A 27,573-nucleotide genomic window follows, 5' to 3' on the forward strand; every position below is an offset into this window, starting at 1 on the left:
GTGCAAATATATGGAAAGGTTGTTCCACCTTAATGTCAACCCAAGAATATTGCTGGTACATTGTATTGTGGGACAAATACTGTCATTTCAAGAACATTGTAGGGCATATTATCGAATATAAGAATGCATTTTCTTTTTTACTGTACAGAAAGTGTAAATGTTGATGTAAATAATAGTGATTGCTTGAATATCATATATTACCTTTTTTTTATTAGCGTGTTCTTTTCCTTTATAAACATTTTTTAAATTTGTATTTTTTTAGTTTGTGACTTTTTTACGGTTTCATTTTGAATGTATTTTATAATTTATGAGTGGGTTGTTGGGTTCTTAGGTGAGGAGGGTTGGAAGTGTTCCGTATTTTGTTTATTTTTTAAATACATTGCTTAATTTTATGTAAAGTAAAGTATTATTTCATTAATGTTATTCATTTTGTTTTATATTTATCTTTATTCGTTATCATTTTTTTTATATTAAGGAGCACCGCACATGGCCCATCACTTGTACTGAAACACCCTCTCATAGACAACAATGGAAGTAAGGCCCACAGAGGACGTAAGGTTAGTATATTTTACATTATTTAAGCTATTTAAAAATATAGATAATGTAATTTAGCGTAAAATATTAATTTTATTTGTAAATATGTTAATAACTTATTTTAATATATTTTAATACACTTACATTTGATAAATTAATGTTATTTTGTAGTCAAAATAATCTAATTACTTTTAATTATTTATATACCTCACTTTTAATATGATTTAATAAATAAGAAAAACAGATTTTAGTTTTGATTTGATTACTTTTCTTAATTTAACCTTGAGAAAATAATTTTATTATAATTTAATATATTCAAAATATTTATATTTTTAATTTGAAATTAAGTTATTGATGCTGTAACATGTTAGCATAGTATGCTACATTTAAAATAAGTATATACATAATTAACAATTAATATTTAAGATACAAATATTTTTCCTTAAATTTTTTAAAACATTTAAATTTTTCTCTTTACTTTACATACGGATATCTTTGGCCTGATTGCAGAGGTACCTATCAAGTGTGTGGAACGTTTACCGGTGTAAAGTCACTACTAGTAGCAACTTTACAGTAGTATTTGTTGTTTTAACTGGCTCCACTCATTTCAGGGAGTGGGGACCATCAAGTCTACACTTTTGAGTAACTCCACACTCATTAATGGTGAATAGTCAACATAAGTACTCAAACATGTAAGGGAAAATGTAGTTGTAGTAAACATACACATGTAGATTTACCTTTCTGAATAGACCCTTACGGCATCATTAGGATGAGTCCGCCCGCCATCCTGATGTGGAAAGGGACCGCCCGCCATAAGTGCGGTACTGTGGGGGAGATTAGAATGTGCCTGCCACACTGGTGGGCGCATCCTGCATTCTTAACATTGTGGCAGGAGGTGCTTTAAGCACCACCCACTGCAATGCCAAAAACGCATGTTGTGCATTTGCATGCCGAACGTGGCAGGCACTGTGCGGTGCCTGCCATGTTCTGCATGAAAATGCAGGGGATTACCATAGGTACCCCCCCCGTGTGCACCATCCACCCCCCAACTTCCTGGGGGCCCACTACGGACCCCCAATAGAAAAGACTGTCTCACAGACACCGTCACCATATTAAAACCTTTTGGTATTAGTATGGCGGGGGGAAATGGGTGGCAGGCGGGGAAGGATGTAGGGCAGATCGCCACCGCCCGAATGGCGGTAGAGATCCACCCTACATCCTAATGGACCTCTTATTGGTCTGTATTATTTGTATTTGGTTCCCGTTTCTCGCAATGTCAGCAAAAATCTCACTTTTTCATGGGCTACCATAAACAATGCTAATATGTGTGGGGCTAAAATGTCTATATACTCTTTAGAAAAAAACTGTTAGCCTATCAGAACCAGCAGTTATTTCACTGGGCATAACTTTAATCACAAAGTCACGTTTTCCAGATATTCTTATACTGTGCCATTGTCATGAATGACTTGGGATGATTATAACCTTCTGTAGTAATCTGTGAAACAGGTTAATATGCCAGGAATATCGATTATCAATTCACTATTTTAGGACTCAATTATGACTACATCCTGTGAGGCCCAGACTGGTTACAGAATGTTTGACAAGGTTCTCCCTGGTCTCTCATCCTCACTGTATTACCTGGCTATTAAAAGCTTCCCCTAGTATGTTATCTCTTATTCAGCTTGATGCCAGAATTTTTCATAATTACCGGAACGTCTACAAGGATTGTGTAATTGGGGGAAGCTGGCCGCGGCCTCTGCAGGTAAGGAGAGTGGTGCCGGCTCGGGGGGGCGGGGTCGGGGGGAATCATGAGACGACCACAAGGGAAAATTAAATGAATAAATAGTTTACCCTTGTGGTCGTCTCTCATAATCCCCAGCCGGCCCCACTGCCCCACTGCCCCACTGCTCTTACCTGCAGCTGCCGCAGCTGGGGGAGGCTGCATGTAATTGTTTAAGTAATGGAAACCTGTTTCGAGTAGGTTTAGACTGCTACATATTGATTTAAGTATTCCTGATCGCATGGAAGCACATAATCTCTTATGTGGGCTTTAAATGCTTCCTTAAGCATATCTCTACATTCTACTGTGCCTTGGATTATCTTGAAAAATGATGTTATTTCTACCCAGATTTCTGTCTTAAATATCAAGTCAAGTAGTGCCTCTGTGGGTAAGTGCCACATCCTAGCATGTGTTATCTTTGAGGGAAATTAAAATTGCAGAAGCACAGGTGAATCATCTGAGAGTGTATATAAAAGATGTTTACAGTCTTTGATAATGGATATATGTCACATGTTGCAAGCCAATAATAATCCTGGAAGCTCCGCGGTGGCGGAGGACACAATGTCTGCCACCATGATTTATACTACCACATTTATTATATTATGTGGTACCTACTGCATTGTGTCCTGTGTTAATCTGATACATTTCCAACTTGCATCCCATTGTTCCTAGACGCATGGTCCGTTGTAATTTTGCGATCACTTTTATTGTGTTCGTGATTAATTGGTTTGCCGTTTGAGGGTCTATGAAGATGTGGGTTGTATTATTCTAATTAATTCCTATGGTGGTTAGGTACAGTATGGCGTACGTTTGACCCATACTCTGTAGACTTTTTTTTAACTGCAGTGAAGAGGGCCTCCTGTACTGCCACAGTAAAATCTGGGTAAAAAGAAATGGAAGATCTTTAATATTGCAGGTCTCTGTTTTTTACCAGTCAGTCTTAGGGCCAAGTCCCTGACTTTGTAGTTGAGTAGACGTGCAATGATTTGTCTATGTTTGAGCCCAGGGACCTGCCTCGGGGGCCAGTAATCTGTGGGCTCCATCCGCAACAAACCTCTGCAACAAGCTTTCCCTTCCAAAGAATTCTGCGAGCAGGGCTTTACTAAAGTTTTCTATCTTTCTGATTGAAACTGTTTGTTGAACACTATTGTGATATTTTTCGAGCTAATTCTCTATCTCGCTAGAAATTTCACGTTGCCAGTCTTCTCACTCTTGCTTTTATAGAATTCCTCTACATCTGAGAATCTCCTCTTAGTCAGTTCTATTCTGACTGCTTATCTGTCCAGTCTTTCAGACGAGACATCCATTGCCATAGTAAGAAAGTCCCTTTTTCCAACCATACTATGTAAGCTGCTTCTCATTTCTCTTCGGATATCTTTGGCATCACATTTGTGAAACTCATTGTTGGTATCTGCAGTAATCTTCTCATGTGAGTTGCTGTCTTTGTCCCACACATCTGGGATCAAAAGATAGTTTAATTTGTTTCTGATCTGCATTCCCCAAGGGGATTCGGTTGACTCAGTTCCAGGGGGCCTCAAGCAATGTTGCTTCGAAGATTAGCAAGTGATCATGTTAGATTCGCAGTCCCAGTCTTCTAATACCCTCAGATGTGTGCTACAACGCAGCAATCAATACTTCACTTTCAATTTGAGGTACATGTATCCTTTTCTGTCAGCGATGCTACACACAGCTTTGGTACAAGCAATGTTTTAAGCAATCGTGCATCAGCAAACAATTAGTACATGCTGTCTTCTAAATATGAATTGTGCATTATCAGCTAATTCTCAGCATTAGTGACTTTATGCTTGAGCAAGCATTATATGCCAAAGGTGATATTGCCGTTCAGTAAGAGTCACCCTCCGTCTTATTCTTTTGAAAATGCCTTGTTCCAAGATATTCTCTATCTGCAATATAAGTTGGATGGGATCTGCTTTAGCGGTGTCAATGACTGGGCTTTTATTCTGGATGTGCTGTTCAATAGTGGTGGCTTTCAGGAACCCTCAGTCTCTTTACTGCTGCATAATTAACCTCACTCTACAGCCCAAGAACTAACATTCAATATATCTCCCCTGTTTGTTTCGTCCCAGGCCAATCCTCACCACTCCCCGACTGGCACACTGTCCTCCCTCAATAGGAGACCCAACGTGACCAATACAAAGGAGGTACTCAGCTCAGGGCCCCAGACCGCACCTCCATGCCCAAGATGGTCCCCTATTCTCTATAGATGCAGAATTGTCTGCTGGGTAGCAGATGCACACCAACCGCAGGCCCACTTCCCAGTTCTTCGCAGCAGCAGGTGTCTCTGCCGCATATTACTTCTAGCTTTTGAGCTCATCTTCTTCAGGAGAATCAACAGGTGTCTGCATTGCACTTATGTGTCTCGACTGTGGTGAATGTGGAGGATTATTGGGTCATCATTGAAGCGTTTCAGACAGCTTCATTAGATGATTGCCATCTTTGTGGACTGCTACCTACTCCCGCCCAGAGGGGCACACTGAGCTTAAGCATAGCTTAATTGGAGCCAATGTACTAGCTAATTCAGTATTCAATTGGGGAAAGATCTAATAATGATTAACAAAGTCTCCATTCAGTGAGTGGATAAAATATAAGCAATGAAAAAAGAAGGATTAGCAATGCCAATAGGTCTGGCTTATGAATGAAAGTGCCTTTACTGTCATTGATTTAGGCCCCAAGTTATTATATATGCACTCTGTCACTCATCTTTACACTCTTTCAACCATTCATCTATGCACTCTCATTTTTGCATTCACCCTCTGACACAGCTGCAACAAAACACACACAAATTCAACAACATTTGCAAGGTAGATTTAAAAAAGAAAAGAAGAAAAAAGAAAACATGCTGCCATCTAAACATGAAGGGCATATGCCTGCAATAAAAAGCTAAACATAACAGTGGGTGCCCATCTTTCAAAGGAATTGTAAAAAGTCTATTATTGTATTATTGTTGAAGCATAGCCGCCACATTTCGAACCAACGTATTGGCAATCTTGGAGTGGTACAATAATGATACACTATTGACAACAGTATTCCAGACTTTTGACAGAAAGTGGCCATGTGGGATGCAGCACACCACAGATGAAATGAAAGGCAAGCAAGCGACAAGTTAGCACTGCCTGGACATCTGTATTACCTCTTAAAAACATTAAAATAAAAAGAGGAGAAACAAAGAAATGAAAGAGGAAATATAAAAGGAGAAAATAAAAAATAAAATGACTGGCCAAACTGTCCTTTTCAGATGGATGGACACACCTGATCAAAAAATGGCATCATTCATTGGGAAAGAAAATCAATGACTGATGTGGACTGAACCATTACCCTTGCAGTTCGTTGTCCTGGATGAAAGCAGAGTGTAAAGACAGACCAATGACCAAACAGAGCTGACCCAACAAACCTCTTATTATTATAGTGCAAATCTTTTTCCTCTGAGGTGTGTCAGAGGTAGTAATCAACACCACAATTAATCCCTACAAAGGTAATGTGTGCAATTTCATTTAACAAAATGCCTAACTGTAGGCTATAATACAGAGTAATAATCTACCCTGAAATGCCTATTGACTTCAACATATGCTTTTCACAATCAATATGTAAGGCCTACTGCCTTTATCTTACCTTTTTATTATAAATACCCACACCTACATCCATGATCATAGGCTGGCCACCATAACCAATTTCAACAACGCAAAAAGTACAATGCAAGCATTCTTTTTAGTGGAAGCACACACATTCGCCCCAATCAAATTATATGCATTCAAGGGAACCAACATATTGGTGGCGCTTAAGCCCCTCTCCGAGAAGGACTCTGAAGCTCTTTTTGGCTGATCACATAAACTCAGATGATAGTTGCACTGTCATGCCAGACTTAAAAATCCATGTAGATTAGAGTAGCCCCGGGCCCTCAAACACAAAACTGCACTCTGAAGTTGAAAGTTAATGACTACACTTCTCCAATCTATGCTGCTGTCGGACAAAAACAAACACCCTAAATTATCTAGTCATCTAAGATACTTTAATAACATCACAATGTCTTGTGTGTGTCCCTGAATGGTCAAGCTCGGTCATATTGCTGCATGCTCAGGCATGTTCAGGCACCTGGATAAATAATTATCAAAGTTGCGTGGAGGACACACATTTTTTTGGGGGAGGCACTCAACTTCTTCCCAATCAAAACATGTACTCCTAGCTACTAACATGTGGGTAGAGCCGAAGCTCCTCTCTTGGTAGTGCTTCTTAAAGCCCTTGTTGAGGTTAATCAAATGTCTACCGACAGCAGCGCTGTCAATGCAGGCCTAAAATGACACTTGAGTAAACCTAGATGCAAATCCTGGTATGTGTTTTTTTTACACCTAATCCACTTAAAGGGGTCGTTGATAAAATGCTAATAAACAAGTGTAGACCTACATGGACAGACCACATCAAGGGAGCAGCACACAGGGATCAGTGAGGCCTAATAGTGCAAAAAGCAAGTTACCCATATGCTGTACCAAATGTGTTGGATCTACCACAGACCTTTTTTTAGACAAAATATTCAAGATGTTCAACAACGTTGGGAGCCACAGAAGCAAACAAATCATCATTCCAGAAGTGAAAATCTCCATGAACAATTACTAAATTAGCATTTAGGAAGAGAGCAAAATGGCCCCAAAACAAGAAATAGAAAGCAAGGCAAGCCTTGTGAAAAAAAAATAATTAAGCAAAACCAAAATTAAAACCAAAGTATTTGTCAGGGACTTGTTCAGTTCTTAAGGTATATCAGACTAATAGATAAAGAGTAATACCTCATCCACCAAGACCCTTTGCACACATTTCCTTAATGGTTTCTTAAGCAAGAATTTTGAGGAGAAAGGGGAAGGGAAAAGAGAAAAGAAAGCAATGGATTTATACTCTCAGTTAACAAGTTTGCTCACAACATGTATAAGTAATACAAAGAACATTAGATGAGGTATAAACAGCTGAATATCATTATACAAAACATACTGACTAAACTCTATTACTGTCATTTGATTCTCAGCAGTATATCTCAATGATAGCTATTCTTTCAGCTGTCACAAAATAGATAAATGTCAAACCATCAATTGGCAAGGAAAGGTTGATGGGAATTTATGGTATTCAGAGCTCTATATACTTTGTCTATACTTTCTTGGAACATACCTTTGCTAGAATGCAATCGTCTTATGCTCCACTGACCACTCTTCCTTTACTAGAGTAATATTGAGAACTTACAAAATACAAAATACTCATCGTACTTGAAAGATTCACAACTTCGTTCAACCTCACAGTCACAACTCAGTTCCCAGTACATATAGCATTGTGAGTTCACTGTTACCTCACACTCCCTAAGAGATTAGTGTTCTTATGGCTCTCCGAGCACTATTCCATTACCCAATATAGCATATTAACCCAAAACTGATGAATTCCCACTATAAGCAGCATAGTTAGTACGTTTGTGCCTCATTGTTATCTCATAGTGAGAGACTCATGTTAATTTTGGAAATTCTAAAAAGCATATGTACAAACCCTGCCAAATGGTATACTCTGAATTCTCCACTTCCAAGACAAAATTCTGTTAGGGAAACATTAGTGGATCTTGGAAATACTCCTTATTTCTCTTAGAAGAGCCAACAGAGCACATTGGCAAACACAGAACTGCTAGGAAACACCATGCTCTGCCTTTCAGTTCCTCATAAAGACCCAGTGGTTCAGAAACAGTACCCATCTCCGGCCATGTCAGTATTTCTACATCTGGTTGCCTTTTGCAACTTCATCTTCATGCACTCCTCAGGGGTAAAGGTTTCTCTGGCTTATCCAATATTATCTGTAAGTACCAAAGCCATTGTGACAACGTCACTGTCATCCTCCTTCTACAGTACTTACCATGTGACATCCACTGTATCTCGAGGATAAGGACCGGATGCAGTGACAGAATTTTTTATTTCCTTCTAAATTGGCCAAGGAAAGAATGACTCCTCCCAGTATCCAGAGTGTCACTGTACACCGTAAACACACATAAAAGGTGTCTACTTAACAGTTAGAAGGGAAAAAACATAAAAGTAAAATCTTTGACAATCTGATAATACTAGATTGAAGGTGGAGATTTATGTTGCAGAAGATAAGCCAGAAACCAACCTCCCCTGATATTAGGAAACAAGAAGATACAGCAAAAGAATGTGGAAGTAGAATCCAAATGGAATCAGTCTACAAGAGTCAAAGAACCTGGAACAAAAATAGAGAACATGTGGGCAATGAACACAACAAATGATAGGGAGCAAATGCAACACATCTTCATCTCGCAATTGACGGACTCTGGACAATCCACCATCTTGGGAAGGGGAAGGGTAGCTCATAGGCTCATTGAGGAAACATGCAAAGAAAAAGACAAGATTTGACTCTTTATTTTTTTGTTGTAAAACGTATAGAGTGTGTGGCTACCCGAAGGCCTCCCAGCGCTATAACAGTCTACAGATGACCTAGACTACCTACAGAAATGCCAGGTCTTCGAGGCCTTGTGGAAAGAAAGTTTGTTAGTTGGGTAGCTGACGCAGTTCAAGGAGAAGTGTGTTCCAAAGTTTGGGGGCCAGATGTGAGAAAGAGTGTCCACCCCAACGAGATCTGCTAAAATTAGAGACCTGTTCGTCTATCCGCCCAAGGTGCATCATGTTCTGCTAAAAACATTTTAGGTGCAAATTATGATAATTATGTGGCAAGATTCATAATTAAGTGGTAAACGCTGTAGCCACAGAGGGTCTGATTATGAGTAAGACCATAATGACAAGGCGGTGTCAGATGCAATCACTTTCTGCTAGAATTATGTTCGGAAAGACTATTACAAAGCATCGTTTTACACTTGGACAGTTCCTTGCAAAGCTTTCTGCTGTGAACAGCCAACGATCTGTCCTTGAAGTGGCCTACTCTGGTATTACAGTGGATTTAGATTCTTTCTATCGAGCTGCTTCCCGTGTGGCAATTTGCAAACCCAACACTTAATGTCTGAACTCACATTATTGTCTGGGTTCTAAGGCCAGAGCATAGCACATCCAACGTCTGACAAAGCAGCACTCTAGAAACTATTACCTCAACAATTCTAAATAAAACCAATTACTTTCTGATAATTTGCTGACAAATGTGGATGAGAACGCACAATTCTGGCCTCAATATTTTACAATTTTCTGCTAAGAGAACATTCCAACCCATGCTTGGAAATCTGCTTACTTGAATGTCTTGTGGGGCTCACTGAGTACCAAAAAGGGCAACCTGGGCCACCACCTACAAGGGTTGGCCACTCCTGATTAGCAGGTACTTATTTAACTGCAACATACCCAAAACCTCTGTAGAAAGAGACGATGGATAATTCTGTTACTTATTTATTATTTATTTATTTTATATTCTTATATAGCGCAAGAATCGACCCCTTACGAGGTATCTCCGCGCTTTTGCTCACAAGATGGAATAGCTACAGTAACCCAGAAATTGATGTTATAGACTGATGTATAGAATGTTTATTCTTCCTGGAATAGGACGGTTTTTAGATTCTTCCTGAAAGAGGAATGGTTAAGGGTTTGTCTTAGGCCAATAGGAAGGTTATTCCAGAGCTTGGGCCCTACCAGGGAAAAGGCTCTGCCACCTTGTCTGGTTTTTTTGACAAGTGGGGTTTTAAGTAGCAGTTGGTTGCTTGACCGTAAGGCTCTGTCAGGTTTATAGAAGGGTAGCTTTTGGCACAGATAGTTAGGGCCTTTACTTGTAGTATTTTACCCCTAAATAGTATTGATTATGCAGAATCTCATCCCAAAGTGCCTATAAAGCATTTTGCACTGTTTTTGGTTTATGTAAAAGATTTGGTGGGGGGAACTGGTACTAAGGCTTGGGGCATTCATTTCCACAGTAGGACATTTGTTATTGTTGTGTGTTTGAGGAATCAAGCATTGAGCAATGACAAAATTGTACAATGTACTTTAGGTTTCGAAATTACAAATGTATACAATTTTAAAAGTAGGGTTGTTTTCCGTGCAACGCCTGAACAGATCACTATTACAGGCAGCATTTGAGATCACCAACAACATGACGAAATACGATGTAGCCACTAGAACGTATATCGTAGGAATATTCCTTTTCCAAGTATCAATTTCGCCACCCCCGTTTCAAGTATGTATATGGGACGTCTGCTCAATGTCCAATGGAAGGCTCTGTATCACATTCATATGTATTTGTAGAGTTACAGATTTCATTTACACTTTATGCTATGTTATACCTGTTAAACATATGTTATTCTTACATTATTAAGAGGAATAAAGACAGGCTGCTTCCAGTTTACTCTGCTTTGGCATTTTCCTTTGCTTTGATGAAAAACTCTGGCCTGTGGATACATCTGTACGCCAGGCACTGTGGAAGGAGTCCGTACAGGATGTTTATTGAGAGAAAGACCAGTGTTGCCTCCTGCGGGACTCTGTAGATGTAAGGCGTTCTTGCATGAAGAGAGGCACCAATGTGGGAGAACTGAGCCTGTGTACAGGAACACAAAATGGCGTCATCACAAAGCACATCCTATACTGACAACATAATAACAGCTGCAGTGTTTTGTCATACATTTTAAATGAACATACGTCCATAATCCTCGCCATTCCACATGCTAGATGCTCCCCATGTTCTGTATTGATGGAGCAAGGTTTAATACGTACAGAAACTTGCTGGACTCAGCCCTCTCGACATGTTTTGTTTACTAAAATTTACATTACGCAACATATTTAGTAAGTTTGGGGAGCGTGTCAATGTGCTTTTACTAACAGTAACCCGAGTGTCTTAAAATGGCCGCCGAAAACGCGGGAACTCTTCTGCGCATGCGTTTGCCACATCTACGTGGTGTGACGTATCTGTGCTTTTGGTGGGAACTTCTTGCTTCTGCGCACTAGTGCCAAGATGGCCGCTTCATGCTTACTCATACTAATGCACATGCTGCTGCTTGTAGTAAACATTGGTCGGTATGCTTAACTATTAATGTTATAGCATAAATAAAGTAATAGGGTTAGAGTAGAGATAAGTTGGATACAGTGCATTCATTTATTTGTGTATTCTAATGTGTCTCTCCTTGACTTTATTAATAGCTCGTATTTGGGCCCAAGGGTGACATGAACAGCCATGTTGAAATCCGCTCTGCGCATGTGTACAGAACTCTGAGAGAACTTGAGCAGTTTCATTGAACTGATGCCAGTGACTGTCTTTCCGCTAATGCGCCTGGGAAAACCTCAACCCTAACCTGGGAAAGGAAGAAGATTTGAAACTTTATTAAACTTTGTATATTAAAATGAAATAATATTGGTGGGCGGAATAAAGACATGGGAAAATAAATTGTGGGCGGAAACTTTGATCAACTATATTGACTTGAAATGATCTCATCTTAGTATGGTGTGATGACCTCTCCTCGTCTTTCTGACCAATCACTGAAGGGGAAAAAATAGATTTGCAACATTTAGCGGTGGTACATTGCCCTGGAAATGGTATAACTAATGTAGGCTTAGTTTGAGAAATTGTCCGACTTGTCTGAGTAGCTGACCTGTCACTGACCCAACGCATGCTATAGGAGATCGAGAGCAGAGATGCTGGTGGACACTCGGTCAGAAGATTCAAGGTGTTGTTGAGGAGAGTTATCGATTACTCAGTTGCAAAATTTAATCTGGCTTAGAGAGGGGTGTGACGCAGGCGTTGCACTTAGCTGAGGTCACCTGTCCTGATCTACACCTGTCTTGTCCCATGGGCACCTGATTAGTCGGGAGCCCTATCTTTGCCCAACCCGTAGCCAGGGTTGGTCCTCACATCATTCTAGGTAAATAGAATCCATTTGGTATGTCCTTGTGCTACTTCCCTTTCTCACCCTTCCCAGGTACAAATGTCTAAAGGTGTTACTGTGATTTCTTGCAGACTTTATGTCTTATTAATTATATTTCTGCTTATGACATTTATGATCACTGTAATTTAGACAAAGACTCACTGAAACTTGCATAGATAAAGTGTTTAAAACTTCTCCCGAAACTGTGGTTATTACAGGAAAGATAACATTGTTAAATCCCAAGGACTTATTGCATAGGTGACAAGGATTGGTAAGTCATGGTTTACAGGTATAAGTCCTAAAAGGACTCAAAGTACTGATAGGCTGTAAGTAGTAGAAAGCAGGACTACTAGTTCAAAATGTGAATGTTTATGGGCCCAGGTGAGTATGGTAAAATTGAGCTGGTAGTCCAGCGCGCCATCAGTATTACAGCAATTTAAATTGTGACATGTCTTTATGAATACATTATTATCATCATTTATTAGCTTCTTGGACAGATACTAGAGTGGGTGCATATAGGTAACCCCCAGTAATTGAAAATGTATCCAGATGCATGTAGACTTGATTTAACGCTGTCGCTCTGAGACCTTTGCAGCTAGGCTGCATCCAGCTAAGATTCTGCGTTGTGATTGGTTGCTTCTTTTTATTTCCAAGGAATGCTCATGTTGACAGGTTCCAGTGGGCACGGTTACATCAGTGGGCATGACAGAGAACAAGTAACAAAGTTCAGAACAAAAAGGGGAAGCGAAGTGGTGCGATTCCTCTTTATTTGCATGGACGGCCAGCCGACACGTGTTTCGTCGTCAAGCGGTAACAATGCTTGCACGACTCATCAGGGCTGGGGAAGATACAAAGTACATGATGGAATGTGATGTCCACATGGCATAAACATAAACGTTTTGAAGAGATTCGCAACCGTGTTTGGTTAACTAGTGCGCGTGAGAGTGCAAGTGAGGGTCGTGGCAATGGTGAATTGTTTTACATAAAACAGATTGCATGGTGGAAGCACAATGTGTCCAACAGAGTAAAAGTGAAAAAAACCCGTTTTGTCAGACGCCGGAGGTGAATGACGCGTGAGAGAGTGCTGGTGCTGTGAATGCCGGTCGTCATAAACGTATGGTGATCAGGTTCGCTGGAGGAAGACGGTCGGTAGTGACTATCCCGTGATCATGATATCGGTGGTGGTGCCTGATCATAAGGATCGGCAGTCCTCTATTGGTGGTGCGGGAACATGCCAACAAAAAACGCAGGTAGATTCAAACAGTAAAAAATGGGGGGTGCATGTGCACAGAGTCTATTAAGAAAGTGAGGCGGATTGGCTAGGCGCTTCCTACCTGTAGCGCGAAGAAAAAGGACCACAGGTCTATGGAGTGGAAAAAGGGGGGAGGAAACAGAAGGGCAAGACAAAGTATCAGGACCAGTTCAAACATAACAAGGAGTACTGTACATAAGTCTTAGATCCCAAGAGAGGGTGCTGTTACTCTCGAGAACATGAGGAAGACGCAATGGTTAGAAACTCACCGCTAAGCCGGTGATACTTCCGACCCGGCCCCTGCTCGAGACCAGGTAGACGTGGGTTGTTGGATGTGGCTCCAGCTTCCGAGGATTAGGCAGTGTAGACGATGCTAATGGGAAGTATAATAAGACGCTGCATAAGTAACCCCCCAGACTCATGTGCTTAATGGGTTAAAAATGTCCTCCATACGAACAGGGCGGAGAACGAGCGGGGTAACGAGACCATTTAAAATAAATGTGTCCCGATGTAAGAGTAATGATTCTCACCTTTATGTAAAAACTACAGTACTCCAAGCGATTCTGGTAAGAGGATGCCACCAAATGAAAAAAAGCATCCGCTTTGAGGTGCTGTCATGGCAGGGTTGAGTGATCCCAGATGAGTGTCAGGAGTCTTCTGAACACCCAAATGTGCGGGATCTGCAGAGGACGAGATAAGGAAAAGGAGAGCGTTGGTAAGCTCGGTAGTGAAGACCGGGAAGTGCGGTCTTATTGGGAGATACGAGGATCGGACTAGAGCATTTCTGTGTGGTGACAGAAGAATAGTAACTTACCGGTAGTTTCTGTGAGACCTGCGGGATGAATACCTCCACGCAGCTGTTCCGGGTGCGGACACGTGGTTCCGACCCGGAAGTGAATTTATTAGCATCTTAGACGGGGCCCGTATGCGGAGAACTAGAGCGTAGACCCACCCGGTGTGCGGGTGTATCTGGGAGAGCGTAGTGCTCGCACTGGGAGGTGCGCAAGTGGGGTTGGGCGTGACGCGTCTGTCAGGTGGTTGCATAGAAAGCATGCGTCTAGACTGCGGAGCCCGTATATCAGGGAAGAAAATGACAACAGCCCCGGTTGGTGGGTGTGTCACTGGAAATATGTGGATTAAAGCGAAACTCCCGTAGGGGGTATCAAAAAGTGCGATGAATCTGTCACACGACTGCAACGTTGGCAGACAAGAGATATAAAAAACGAAGCGAAAACGATTTGATAGTAGGGAAAATTAAAGATGTGACAGTAATATATGTCAGAAAAAAGTGAGATGGGCATAGATGCAGATAATAACAATAGCATGCAAAGGTGATCATGCATCCGATCCACAACGTGCAAGGGTGGTTAGTGGCACATTGATCAGACAGTAAGCAACGTATTATATCGCATAGGGTTTAACACATTAATCAGAACGGCATCGATGTGCATGGAAGCAATTGATAAGCATATCTCGTCCCAATTTCCCTGGAAGGTTTTACAAGAAATACAGTTAGGGAATTGAGGCACGTGGTTAGAAAGATGTTCCAGCAGGTTGATAAAATAACGCTTCTGATATGACAAGAAACAAAGTGACTTGGGTGATGCAGTATCATTTGTGGCATGAAATAAACATACATATACTGTAATAATGCATAGCGAAAATTGATGTTATAACCAATGGTACCCCATGGGAACCTCATTGTGAGATGCCGCCGCAAGGGTGGTATCAAAGGACAAAGCAATGAGGTCTGGTACAGTGTTCACTGCAGCAGAGACAAGATTATGGCTAGTACAGTTATATGTACAGGAAATGAATACAGGGGTTCAATCCCCTAAAAAGAATTGCATCTCCTGGTCATAGTTGAGCCCCTGCGTCACGGTGCGAAGGCGGAGAATCCATGTCGCCTCCAGGCGTCTCAGCTTAAGCTCTCTGTTACCGCCTCGTACACCAATGGGGACAGTGTCGATCCCATAGAACGAGACTTGTTTGTCCAAGGATTGTTCCCCACACGCAGCCGTGTGTAGGGCAACTGGATATCTAGGATCCTGTTTGTGTAGCGCCCTTATGTGTTCTGCTATTCTTTCTTTTAACGGACGGATGGTGCTCCCCACGTAGATTTTTTTGCATTTGCATTCGATTATATATACCACATAGCGTGTGGTACAATTGATGTTAGTCCTGATGTTGTAGGTTTCTCCCTTGGTGTCGTGAAATTCAGTAGTTTTGTGCTTAGCCCACCGGCACATGGAGCAGAACCCACATTTGTAGAAGCCAGTGTTACGTTTGGTCAACCAATTGTCCTCTGTACTGCTCCGAGGGATTGAAGGGCTTAATCTGTTCCTCAAAGTTCTGCCTCTTCTGTAAGTGATCTGAGGATGTTCACCTATGTAGTTCGAGATGTTCTTGTCCTTCTTGAGAATGTTCCAGTGTTTGGGGAAGGTCCTGCGTAGAGCCTGGTGGTGATTGCTGAAATCGGTAATCATGCGGATAGTCCCAAGATCGTCTGTCTTTTTGTTGGGCTTGTCCTTTAGAGTGTCTTTTCTTTGGATTCTCTTGATCCTAGATGTCGCTTTTTTGATCAGGTTATCTGAGTAGCCTCTTCTCTTAAAACGTTCCTGCATACTTTTCAATGTCTTATCAAAATCTTGATCGTTGCTGCAGTTTCTTCGAGCTCTTAGGAATTCTCCAAAAGGTATACTGCTGATCTGGTGGGATGGGTGAGCGCTGTTGGCGTGCAGAATCGCATTGTATGTATGTATGTATGGATGTATGTATACTTGTAAAGCGCACTGTTACCTCGTTACGTGGTGTCCTGGCGCTGTATACCGCTGGGGAACCCGTCCTGGCTTTCCCTGTGAGAGGGCACCCCAAGGTGAAGCCAGGCATCCCTGGCGTTGCTGGGGCCGTTGTGGAGATTAAGCAAGCTATTGCCCAGAGTTGCAGAGTGGGACCCATGGTTAGCGTAGGCACCTAAGCGAGAATTATCGAGTCCGCGGACATTGACCCAAGACCCTGCCGCGTCGGGAATTGAACCCTGGTCCCGGGCCGACCTCTGCTTCAGGGTCTGCCGCTTCTAACCGGTGAGCCACACTTCTCCACTATTACCGCATTGCAGGCGGTATCCTTCCTGAAGAGTTTGCTGTACAGTTTATTGTCTAGGATATAAATCTCCAGGTCCAGAAATTCAATCCTGTCCAGGCTCGCCACCATGGTGAACCTCATGTCCCACGTGTTGTGGTTGAGATGCCTGTAAAAATCCATCAGGTGTTCATGTGTGCCGGACCAAATCAAGAAACAATCGTCTATGTAACGCCCCCAGTATACTATTGAGTCAATAAAGGTCGCTCCTTTGGTGCCCCAAATTAGGTCGTTTTCAAGTGCGCCCATGAATAGATTGGCAAACGAAGGGGAAAATTTCGAGCCCATGGCGACTCCTTTAGTTTGTCTGTACCGCACATTGTTAAAGATGAATGAGTTGTTATTGAAAATAAGGTCCATCATAGAGATGAGCATGTTAGTGTGTTGCCACATGGTGGCTGGTCGCTTCTGTAGAATTCTAGTGACGACTTCAAGTCCAAGATCTGGTTTGATGCTGGTGTACAGGGCTACCACATCCATAGTGACCAGAAAGTTGCCAGGTTGCCACTGAAGATCAGAAAGAATACTCAGTATGTGTTTGGTGTCCTGGATGAAGGATGGTAGGTTACGCACCAGGGGCCCCAGGAACAGGTCGACGTATTCAGCAATCCTTTCCGTGGGACCACCAATCCCGGAAATGATGGGACGGCCGGGCGGAAAAGGGTGATTTTTGTGTACCTTTGGAAGGGTGTACAACCATGGAAAAGAGGGTTTAATCACTTTCATGTATAGATATTCGTCCTCATTGATCAGACCACTGTCTTTCCAGGTGATGAGAGATTTGTTGATCTTGGTCGTGAGTGGTGCTGTGGGGTTGTGATCAAGAAGTAAATAGCACGTGTTATCTTGTAATTGACTAAGGATTTCTTCATCATAGTCCTTTCTGTTCATGTTAACAACGTTCCCTCCCTTGTCCGCTTCTCTTATGATGATCTCATGATCCTTGATGAGGCTGTTCATGGCTGCTCGTTCCCCTGTGGTTAGGTTGTCCTTATATCTGAAGGTGCGTTTAGTGTCTTTCAGTTCTAGTTTATCAATGTCCTCTAGGACTCTTTTGTGAAAGTTGTCTATGGAGTTGCCTCCCGGTAGTGTGGGGATCCATTTAGATTTAGATTTCAGCCCACTGACAATACTGAAATCTGATTCGATATTGAGTTCCTCTAGTAGAGTGTCCATATCTTGAGGAGTTCGTTCTACATCCGTGATGGAGAGAAGGAGGTGTGTGGCTTGAATGTCATTAATGGTCAAAACATCAGGTTCAAACTCAGTAGGGATATTTGTAGAGTTTTTATTGGACATGATTTTGTTGGAAAAATGCTTTTTCAATTTTAATTTACGAGTGAACTTAAACAAATCAATTTTAAGTCTACATACATCAGTATTTGAGAAAGGATTGAAATTAAGGCCTTTGCTAAGAAGGGAGATCATGTTAGGGGTGAGGGTTTTGGATGAGAGATTGATGACCTGTACCTCCCCCTCCTGTGTGTCGGTTACTGTTGTTGGTTCCCGGATCTCAGTTTCTTCCGGTAATCTTCTACCCCTCCCCTTCCTGCCCCTGCGGGTTTTGGTTCTATTGCGCGGATTCCTCTTCTTATCCGCTGGATCTCGCATAAAAAAGGAGATGTTTCGCTGTCAGTGCGGGTGGACTCATCTTCGCTGATGCTGATAGTGCTCAGTGAAGTGCTGCTGGACGAGATGGAGCTGGCATCAGTAAGATTCGCTCCGTCTCTGCCTTTGGAAGTTGGTTTGTTGATCATATAGTCGTATTTCCTGTCATATGTGAAGATTCTGCCGTCAGTGTAATCAGCCTCATCCCTTTTCAGCTGTCTAGCTTTACGGCTCTTTATTTAATTCTGATGTTTGAGAAGAATCTCGTCTAAAGTTGTGTAATTTTTTACAGTGGATTCAGGACGATTCAGGTCTTTGATCTCCTGCTCCAAAATGGCAATCTCGGCTTGAAATTTTGCGACCTTACGGTCAGAGCTCTCAATGAGAATGTCCATGAGGATATTGGAGTTGTTAGTCAAAGTATCTTCCCATTTGCTTAAAAGATCAGGGTCTAAGTTATCGTAGCTAGGGAAGATCTGTGCTCTCAAACCTCTCGGTATGCGCTTAAGTCTAACATACTGTTTCAAGGTGATGCCATCCCACCACTTTGAATTTTCTAATTTTTTCAGTTTTTCTAGTCTCACGAATTTGTCCCTCAGACCTTCTTCCTTAGTGCTGCTAGGGGCATTGATGGTAGTGGCTCTATTTGTGGACATTCCTTTGGCAAGTTTGTCAAAAAGCTCTTCGGCAGCTTTGTCTCGATTCATGGTGAGGAATAGAAAGTGCTATCCTATAGTTAACAATGAAACTTCGTGGCGGCTGCCCCCCTGTTCAGAACAAGAAAGTCTATGGAGAACTGGGGTTTTTTAGAGGTACAGGGAGATACTGGGCGCACTGCACACGTTAGTGTTGGGAATGGATAGGTCTGGGTGCAAGTAGGCGAGGGGAAAAGGCCCTAAACCCCTCCAAGGGTGTGCGACGCACACGCTAAACAATGTCAAAACAAATACCAAATGCACACCAATTACAGTACAGAAAGAGATGTCTCAATGGGCATGACAGAGAACAAGTAACAAAGTTCAGAACAAAAAGGGGAAGCGAAGTGGTGCGATTCCTCTTTATTTGCATGGACGGCCAGCCGACACGTGTTTCGTCGTCAAGCGGTAACAATGCTTGCACGACTCATCAGGGCTGGGGAAGATACAAAGTACATGATGGAATGTGATGTCCACATGGCATAAACATAAACGTTTTGAAGAGATTCGCAACCGTGTTTGGTTAACTAGTGCGCGTGAGAGTGCAAGTGAGGGTCGTGGCAATGGTGAATTGTTTTACATAAAACAGATTGCATGGTGGAAGCACAATGTGTCCAACAGAGTAAAAGTGAAAAAAACCGTTTTGTCAGACGCCGGAGGTGAATGACGCGTGAGAGAGTGCTGGTGCTGTGAATGCCGGTCGTCATAAACGTATGGTGATCAGGTTCGCTGGAGGAAGACGGTCGGTAGTGACTATCCCGTGATCATGATATCGGTGGTGGTGCCTGATCATAAGGATCGGCAGTCCTCTATTGGTGGTGCGGGAACATGCCAACAAAAAACGCAGGTAGATTCAAACAGTAAAAAATGGGGGGTGCATGTGCACAGAGTCTATTAAGAAAGTGAGGCGGATTGGCTAGGCGCTTCCTACCTGTAGCGCGAAGAAAAAGGACCACAGGTCTATGGAGTGGAAAAAGGGGGGAGGAAACAGAAGGGCAAGACAAAGTATCAGGACCAGTTCAAACATAACAAGGAGTACTGTACATAAGTCTTAGATCCCAAGAGAGGGTGCTGTTACTCTCGAGAACATGAGGAAGACGCAATGGTTAGAAACTCACCGCTAAGCCGGTGATACTTCCGACCCGGCCCCTGCTCGAGACCAGGTAGACGTGGGTTGTTGGATGTGGCTCCAGCTTCCGAGGATTATGCAGTGTAGACGATGCTAATGGGAAGTATAATAAGACGCTGCATAAGTAACCCCCCAGACTCATGTGCTTAATGGGTTAAAAATGTCCTCCATACGAACAGGGCGGAGAACGAGCGGGGTAACGAGACCATTTAAAATAAATGTGTCCCGATGTAAGAGTAATGATTCTCACCTTTATGTAAAAACTACAGTACTCCAAGCGATTCCGGTAAGAGGATGCCACCAAATGAAAAAAAGCATCCGCTTTGAGGTGCTGTCATGGCAGGGTTGAGTGATCCCAGATGAGTGTCAGGAGTCTTCTGAACACCCAAATGTGCGGGATCTGCAGAGGACGAGATAAGGAAAAGGAGAGCGTTGGTAAGCTCGGTAGTGAAGACCGGGAAGTGCGGTCTTATTGGGAGATACGAGGATCGGACTAGAGCATTTCTGTGTGGTGACAGAAGAATAGTAACTTACCGGTAGTTTCTGTGAGACCTGCGGGATGAATACCTCCACGCAGCTGTTCCGGGTGCGGACACGTGGTTCCGACCCGGAAGTGAATTCATTAGCATCTTAGACGGGGCCCGTATGCGGAGAACTAGAGCGTAGACCCACCCGGTGTGCGGGTGTATCTGGGAGAGCGTAGTGCTCGCACTGGGAGGTGCGCAAGTGGGGTTGGGCGTGACGCGTCTGTCAGGTGGTTGCATAGAAAGCATGCGTCTAGACTGCGGAGCCCGTATATCAGGGAAGAAAATGACAACAGCCCCGGTTGGTGGGTGTGTCACTGGAAATATGTGGATTAAAGCGAAACTCCCGTAGGGGGTATCAAAAAGTGCGATGAATCTGTCACACGACTGCAACGTTGGCAGACAAGAGATATAAAAAACGAAGCGAAAACGATTTGATAGTAGGGAAAATTAAAGATGTGACAGTAATATATGTCAGAAAAAAGTGAGATGGGCATAGATGCAGATAATAACAATAGCATGCAAAGGTGATCATGCATCCGATCCACAACGTGCAAGGGTGGTTAGTGGCACATTGATCAGACAGTAAGCAACGTATTATATCGCATAGGGTTTAACACATTAATCAGAACGGCATCGATGTGCATGGAAGCAATTGATAAGCATATCTCGTCCCAATTTCCCTGGAAGGTTTTACAAGAAATACAGTTAGGGAATTGAGGCACGTGGTTAGAAAGATGTTCCAGCAGGTTGATAAAATAACGCTTCTGATATGACAAGAAACAAAGTGACTTGGGTGATGCAGTATCATTTGTGGCATGAAATAAACATACATATACTGTAATAATGCATAGCGAAAATTGATGTTATAACCAATGGTACCCCATGGGAACCTCATTGTGAGATGCCGCCGCAAGGGTGGTATCAAAGGACAAAGCAATGAGGTCTGGTACAGTGTTCACTGCAGCAGAGACAAGATTATGGCTAGTACAGTTATATGTACAGGAAATGAATACAGGGGTTCAATCCCCTAAAAAGAATTGCATCTCCTGGTCATAGTTGAGCCCCTGCGTCACGGTGGGAAGGCGGAGAATCCATGTCGCCTCCAGGCGTCTCAGCTTAAGCTCTCTGTTACCGCCTCGTACACCAATGGGGACAGTGTCGATCCCATAGAACGAGACTTGTTTGTCCAAGGATTGTTCCCCACACGCAGCCGCGTGTAGGGCAACTGGATATCTAGGATCCTGTTTGTGTAGCGCCCTTATGTGTTCTGCTATTCTTTCTTTTAACGGACGGATGGTGCTCCCCACGTAGATTTTTTTGCATTTGCATTCGATTATATATACCACATAGCGTGTGGTACAATTGATGTTAGTCCTGATGTTGTAGGTTTCTCCCTTGGTGTCGTGAAATTCAGTAGTTTTGTGCTTAGCCCACCGGCACATGGAGCAGAACCCACATTTGTAGAAGCCAGTGTTACGTTTGGTCAACCAATTGTCCTCTGTACTGCTCCGAGGGATTGAAGGGCTTAATCTGTTCCTCAAAGTTCTGCCTCTTCTGTAAGTGATCTGAGGATGTTCACCTATGTAGTTCGAGATGTTCGTGTCCTTCTTGAGAATGTTCCAGTGTTTGGTGAAGTTTTCGAGCTCTTAGGAATTCTCCAAAAGGTATACCTTTTGGAGAATTCCTAAGAGCTCGAAGAAACTGCAGCAACGATCAAGATTTTGATAAGACATTGAAAAGTATGCAGGAACGTTTTAAGAGAAGAGGCTACTCAGATAACCTGATCAAAAAAGCGACATCTAGGATCAAGAGAATCCAAAGAAAAGACACTCTAAAGGACAAGCCCAACAAAAAGACAGACGATCTTGGGACTATCCGCATGATTACCGATTTCAGCAATCACCACCAGGCACTACGCAGGACCTTCACCAAACACTGGAACATTCTCAAGAAGGACAAGAACATCTCGAACTACATAGGTGAACATCCTCAGATCACTTACAGAAGAGGCAGAACTTTGAGGAACAGATTAAGCCCTTCAATCCCTCGGAGCAGTACAGAGGACAATTGGTTGACCAAACGTAACACTGGCTTCTACAAATGTGGGTTCTGCTCCATGTGCCGGTGAGCTAAGCACAAAACTACTGAATTTCACGACACCAAGGGAGAAACCTACAACATCAGGACTAACATCAATTGTACCACACGCTATGTGGTATATATAATCGAATGCAAATGCAAAAAAATCTACGTGGGGAGCACCATCCGTCCGTTAAAAGAAAGAATAGCAGAACACATAAGGGCGCTACACAAACAGGATCCTAGATATCCAGTTGCCCTACACGCGGCTGCGTGTGGGGAACAATCCTTGGACAAACAAGTCTCGTTCTATGGGATCGACACTGTCCCCATTGGTGTACGAGGCGGTAACAGAGAGCTTAAGCTGAGACGCCTGGAGGCGACATGGATTCTCCGCCTTCGCACCGTGACGCAGGGGCTCAACTATGACCAGGAGATGCAATTCTTTTTAGGGGATTGAACCCCTGTATTCATTTCCTGTACATATAACTGTACTAGCCATAATCTTGTCTCTGCTGCAGTGAACACTGTACCAGACCTCATTGCTTTGTCCTTTGATACCACCCTTGCGGCGGCATCTCACAATGAGTTTCCCATGGGGTACCATTGGTTATAACATCAATTTTCGCTATGCATTATTACAGTATATGTATGTTTATTTCATGCCACAAATGATACTGCATCACCCAAGTCACTTTGTTTCTTGTCATATCAGAAGCGTAATTTTATCAACCTGCTGGAACATCTTTCTAACCACGTGCCTCAATTCCCTAACTGTATTTCTTGTAAAACCTTCCAGGGAAATTGGGACGAGATATGCTTATCAATTGCTTCCATGCACATCGATGCCGTTCTGATTAATGTGTTAAACCCTATGCGATATAATACGTTGCTTACTGTCTGATCAATGTGCCACTAACCACCCTTGCACGTTGTGGATCGGATGCATGATCACCTTTGCATGCTATTGTTATTATCTGCATCTATGCCCATCTCACTTTTTTCTGACATATATTACTGTCACATCTTTAATTTTCCCTACTATCAAATCGTTTTCGCTTCGTTTTTTATATCTCTTGTCTGCCAACGTTGCAGTCGTGTGACAGATTCATCGCACTTTTTGATACCCCCTACGGGAGTTTCGCTTTAATCCACATATTTCCAGTGACACACCCACCAACCGGGGCTGTTGTCATTTTCTTCCCTGATATACGGGCTCCGCAGTCTAGACGCATGCTTTCTATGCAACCACCTGACAGACGCGTCACGCCCAACCCCACTTGCGCACCTCCCAGTGCGAGCACTACGCTCTCCCAGATACACCCGCACACCGGGTGGGTCTACGCTCTAGTTCTCCGCATACGGGCCCCGTCTAAGATGCTAATAAATTCACTTCCGGGTCAGAACCACGTGTCCGCACCCGGAACAGCTGCGTGGAGGTATTCATCCCGCAGGTCTCACAGAAACTACCGGTAAGTTACTATTCTTCTGTCACCACACAGAAATGCTCTAGTCCGATCCTCGTATCTCCCAATAAGACCGCACTTCCCGGTCTTCACTACCGAGCTTACCAACGCTCTCCTTTTCCTTATCTCGTCCTCTGCAGATCCCGCACATTTGGGTGTTCAGAAGACTCCTGACACTCATCTGGGATCACTCAACCCTGCCATGACAGCACCTCAAAGCGGATGCTTTTTTTCATTTGGTGGCATCCTCTTACCGGAATCGCTTGGAGTACTGTAGTTTTTACATAAAGGTGAGAATCATTACTCTTACATCGGGACACATTTATTTTAAATGGTCTCGTTACCCCGCTCGTTCTCCGCCCTGTTCGTATGGAGGACATTTTTAACCCATTAAGCACATGAGTCTGGGGGGTTACTTATGCAGCGTCTTATTATACTTCCCATTAGCATCGTCTACACTGCATAATCCTCGGAAGCTGGAGCCACATCCAACAACCCACGTCTACCTGGTCTCGAGCAGGGGCCGGGTCAGAAGTATCACCGGCTTAGCGGTGAGTTTCTAACCATTGCGTCTTCCTCATGTTCTCGAGAGTAACAGCACCCTCTCTTGGGATCTAAGACTTATGTACAGTACTCCTTGTTATGTTTGAACTGGTCCTGATACTTTGTCTTGCCCTTCTGTTTCCTCCCCCCTTTTTCCACTCCATAGACCTGTGGTCCTTTTTCTTCGCGCTACAGGTAGGAAGCGCCTAGCCAATCCGCCTCACTTTCTTAATAGACTCTGTGCACATGCACCCCCATTTTTTACTGTTTGAATCTACCTGCGTTTTTTGTTGGCATGTTCCCGCACCACCAATAGAGGACTGCCGATCCTTATGATCAGGCACCACCACCGATATCATGATCACGGGATAGTCACTACCGACCGTCTTCCTCCAGCGAACCTGATCACCATACGTTTATGACGACCGGCATTCACAGCACCAGCACTCTCTCACGCGTCATTCTCCTCCGGCGTCTGACAAAACGGGTTTTTTTCACTTTTACTCTGTTGGACACATTGTGCTTCCACCATGCAATCTGTTCTATGTAAAACAATTCACCATTGCCACGACCCTCACTTGCACTCTCACGCGCACTAGTTAACCAAACACGGTTGCGAATCTCTTCAAAACGTTTATGTTTATGCCATGTGGACATCACATTCCATCATGTACTTTGTATCTTCCCCAGCCCTGATGAGTCGTGCAAGCATTGTTACCGCTTGACGACGAAACACGTGTCGGCTGGCCGTCCATGCAAATAAAGAGGAATCGCACCACTTCGCTTCCCCTTTTTGTTCTGAACTTTGTTACTTGTTCTCTGTCATGCCCATTGAGACATCTCTTTCTGTACTGTAATTGGTGTGCATTTGGTATTTGTTTTGACATTGTTTAGCGTGTGCGTCGCACACCCTTGGAGGGGTTTAGGGCCTTTTCCCCTCGCCTACTTGCACCCAGACCTATCCATTCCCAACACTAACGTGTGCAGTGCGCCCAGTATCTCCCTGTACCTCTAAAAAACCCCAGTTCTCCATAGACTTTTACGGTTACATCAGTGTCTTTCTTCATTTTGAACTATTGATCTCAGTCAATTTATTTTATGGAATCATTTACCAAATATTTAACAAAAGTTGTGGTATAGAACCATGGGACTTTGCTTACAGTTTCCTTGTTTAAAAAAAAAAAGTTAACGATCCATGATATAAATTGGAAGTGATGGATGGAACGCTTGAACTAATCTCACCAACTGGTAATTACTTTGGACAATTTTTTTTGCTGCAAAGTTTTCCACCCTAAATATAAACTGAAAATACTTAGACAAGTATGCCCTTCAGGCTTGGGAAATGAGTGTAGTGCTGTATACTCCCAGCCACTTTCACCTCAACACTTGTAAGGCGGAGGCTGTAAAGATTAAGGCCAGATAAGTACAATTGTGCTGAAAGGTTGAGAGGTGAATTGTTTGAGGATTTGTTTTTATAGTACGGTGACATCGGTTTCTTTCGAATTTCCACGTTGTGGGGGCTACCTTAACCTTTTATGAGAATTCGAAAAGTCTTCTAAAAGATGTAGTATTACTTGTAAAAAGTTTGGCCAGTGTTACACGTGCACGTACATCTGTGTACTTGGACCTACACTATTCCATGTGAGATGGGCTGGTATGCCTTAGAAGATGTAGAAACAAAAACTGTAACTGACGCTGTGATGCTGAATATGGTGAAGCTAGAAGTTACTCTCCCACAATGCACTGCTCAGGTCTACTAGAGGTTCTATATACTACAGGGGGAGCCCGATTAACCCACAGGCATCTGGGAAACCAATACATAAGGTAATAAAAGTGGTGCCTGCAGAGCATTTACACATATATTTTTCTAGGAACAGATACCATTAATTATCTCTTCCTCATTAAAGTTATTCTTTTTGAAATGAATCGTAAATTTCTTTTACATTCCTCCAACTCACTGGCAATCCAAAAGATTAATTGAAGCTTATCTATACTAATATAATAAAGAGAGAGCCCAAACCTTTGAGGCGGGTAATCTCAGAAACCACAGCACCAATCACAACACCCAATACAGTTTTGGAAAGGGCAGGTGTAGCAGAAGGACATAGGCTATGCAGACGCCCACCATATACATTTAAAAGGTAAAAGAACCGTGCCAGCAAAGTAGTCCCTTGTGGTCATGTCTGTGTTATGCTGGGGCGTGACAAACGCTGGGGGCGTGTGGTACGTTCCGCCCTTCATGCCATGTCTCATATTGTGTGCTAATTCCACCCTGCTCCCTTTAAATACCCCTGCACCCCATAATCATAACCCACCCTTACTCCTTAAAATACCCCTACACCCTTAAACACTAACCCATCTTAACCCTATAAATATACCCTGTACCCCAAAACCCAAACCTATCCCTAAACCCTATAACTACCCCTGTACCGCAAAACCCAAACCTACCCCTGAACCCTATAAATATCCCTGTACCGCAAAACCCAAACCTACCCCATAACCTTCAAAATACCCCTGTACCCCAAAACCCAAACCTACCCCTGAAACCTAAAAATACCCCTGTACCCCCAAACCTAGCCTTGAACCCTAAAAATAACCCTGTACCCCAAAACCCAAACCTACCCCTGAACCCTATAAATACCCCTATACCCCAAAACCCAAACCTACCCCTGAACCCTAAAAATACCCCTGTACCCCAAAACCCAAACCTATCCCTAAACCCTAAAACTACCCCTGTACCCCATAACCCAAAACTATATCTGAACCCTTAAAATACCCAAATACCCCAAAACATATACCTCAGTACACCAAAACATATACCCCTATACCCATACTTACCTTATCCAAACATTAAAAAAAACATGCTTTTACCATTCATGCATTTACAACGAATTTCGTTGTAAATGTATGCGTGGTAAAAGCATATAAAATGTAATGCCATGCGTTATAATGGCATTGCGGAGTCATGGTACTTTAATAATGAA

General features: G+C 42.9%; 1 protein-coding gene and 1 long non-coding RNA gene across 3 annotated transcripts in view; one reads left to right on the forward strand and one right to left on the reverse strand.

Annotated features, from left to right (window-relative positions):
- Positions 1-27,573, forward strand: part of LOC144826418 (uncharacterized) — a 175,735-nt gene that overhangs the window by 88,353 nt on the left and 59,809 nt on the right. Inside the window, exon 2 of the long non-coding RNA XR_013609819.1 lies at positions 476-557. This is a non-coding gene — a long non-coding RNA (uncharacterized LOC144826418). The remainder of the gene's footprint in view (positions 1-475; positions 558-27,573) is intronic.
- TM6SF1 (transmembrane 6 superfamily member 1) overlaps positions 1-27,573 on the reverse strand; it is a 622,619-nt gene that overhangs the window by 51,048 nt on the left and 543,998 nt on the right. Inside the window, exon 10 of one of the 2 annotated variants that reach the window (XM_078684736.1) lies at positions 10,602-10,828. The exons of the other annotated variant lie outside the window; for it this stretch is intronic. Coding sequence (XP_078540862.1) covers positions 10,637-10,828 — 192 coding nt within the window. The 3' untranslated portion in view covers positions 10,602-10,636. The remainder of the gene's footprint in view (positions 1-10,601; positions 10,829-27,573) is intronic. 2 annotated transcript variants of the gene reach the window in all.

Source organism: Lissotriton helveticus, chromosome 3_2 (genome assembly GCF_964261635.1).
Source record: "Lissotriton helveticus chromosome 3_2, aLisHel1.1, whole genome shotgun sequence".
Lineage (NCBI taxonomy): Eukaryota > Metazoa > Chordata > Amphibia > Caudata > Salamandridae > Lissotriton > Lissotriton helveticus.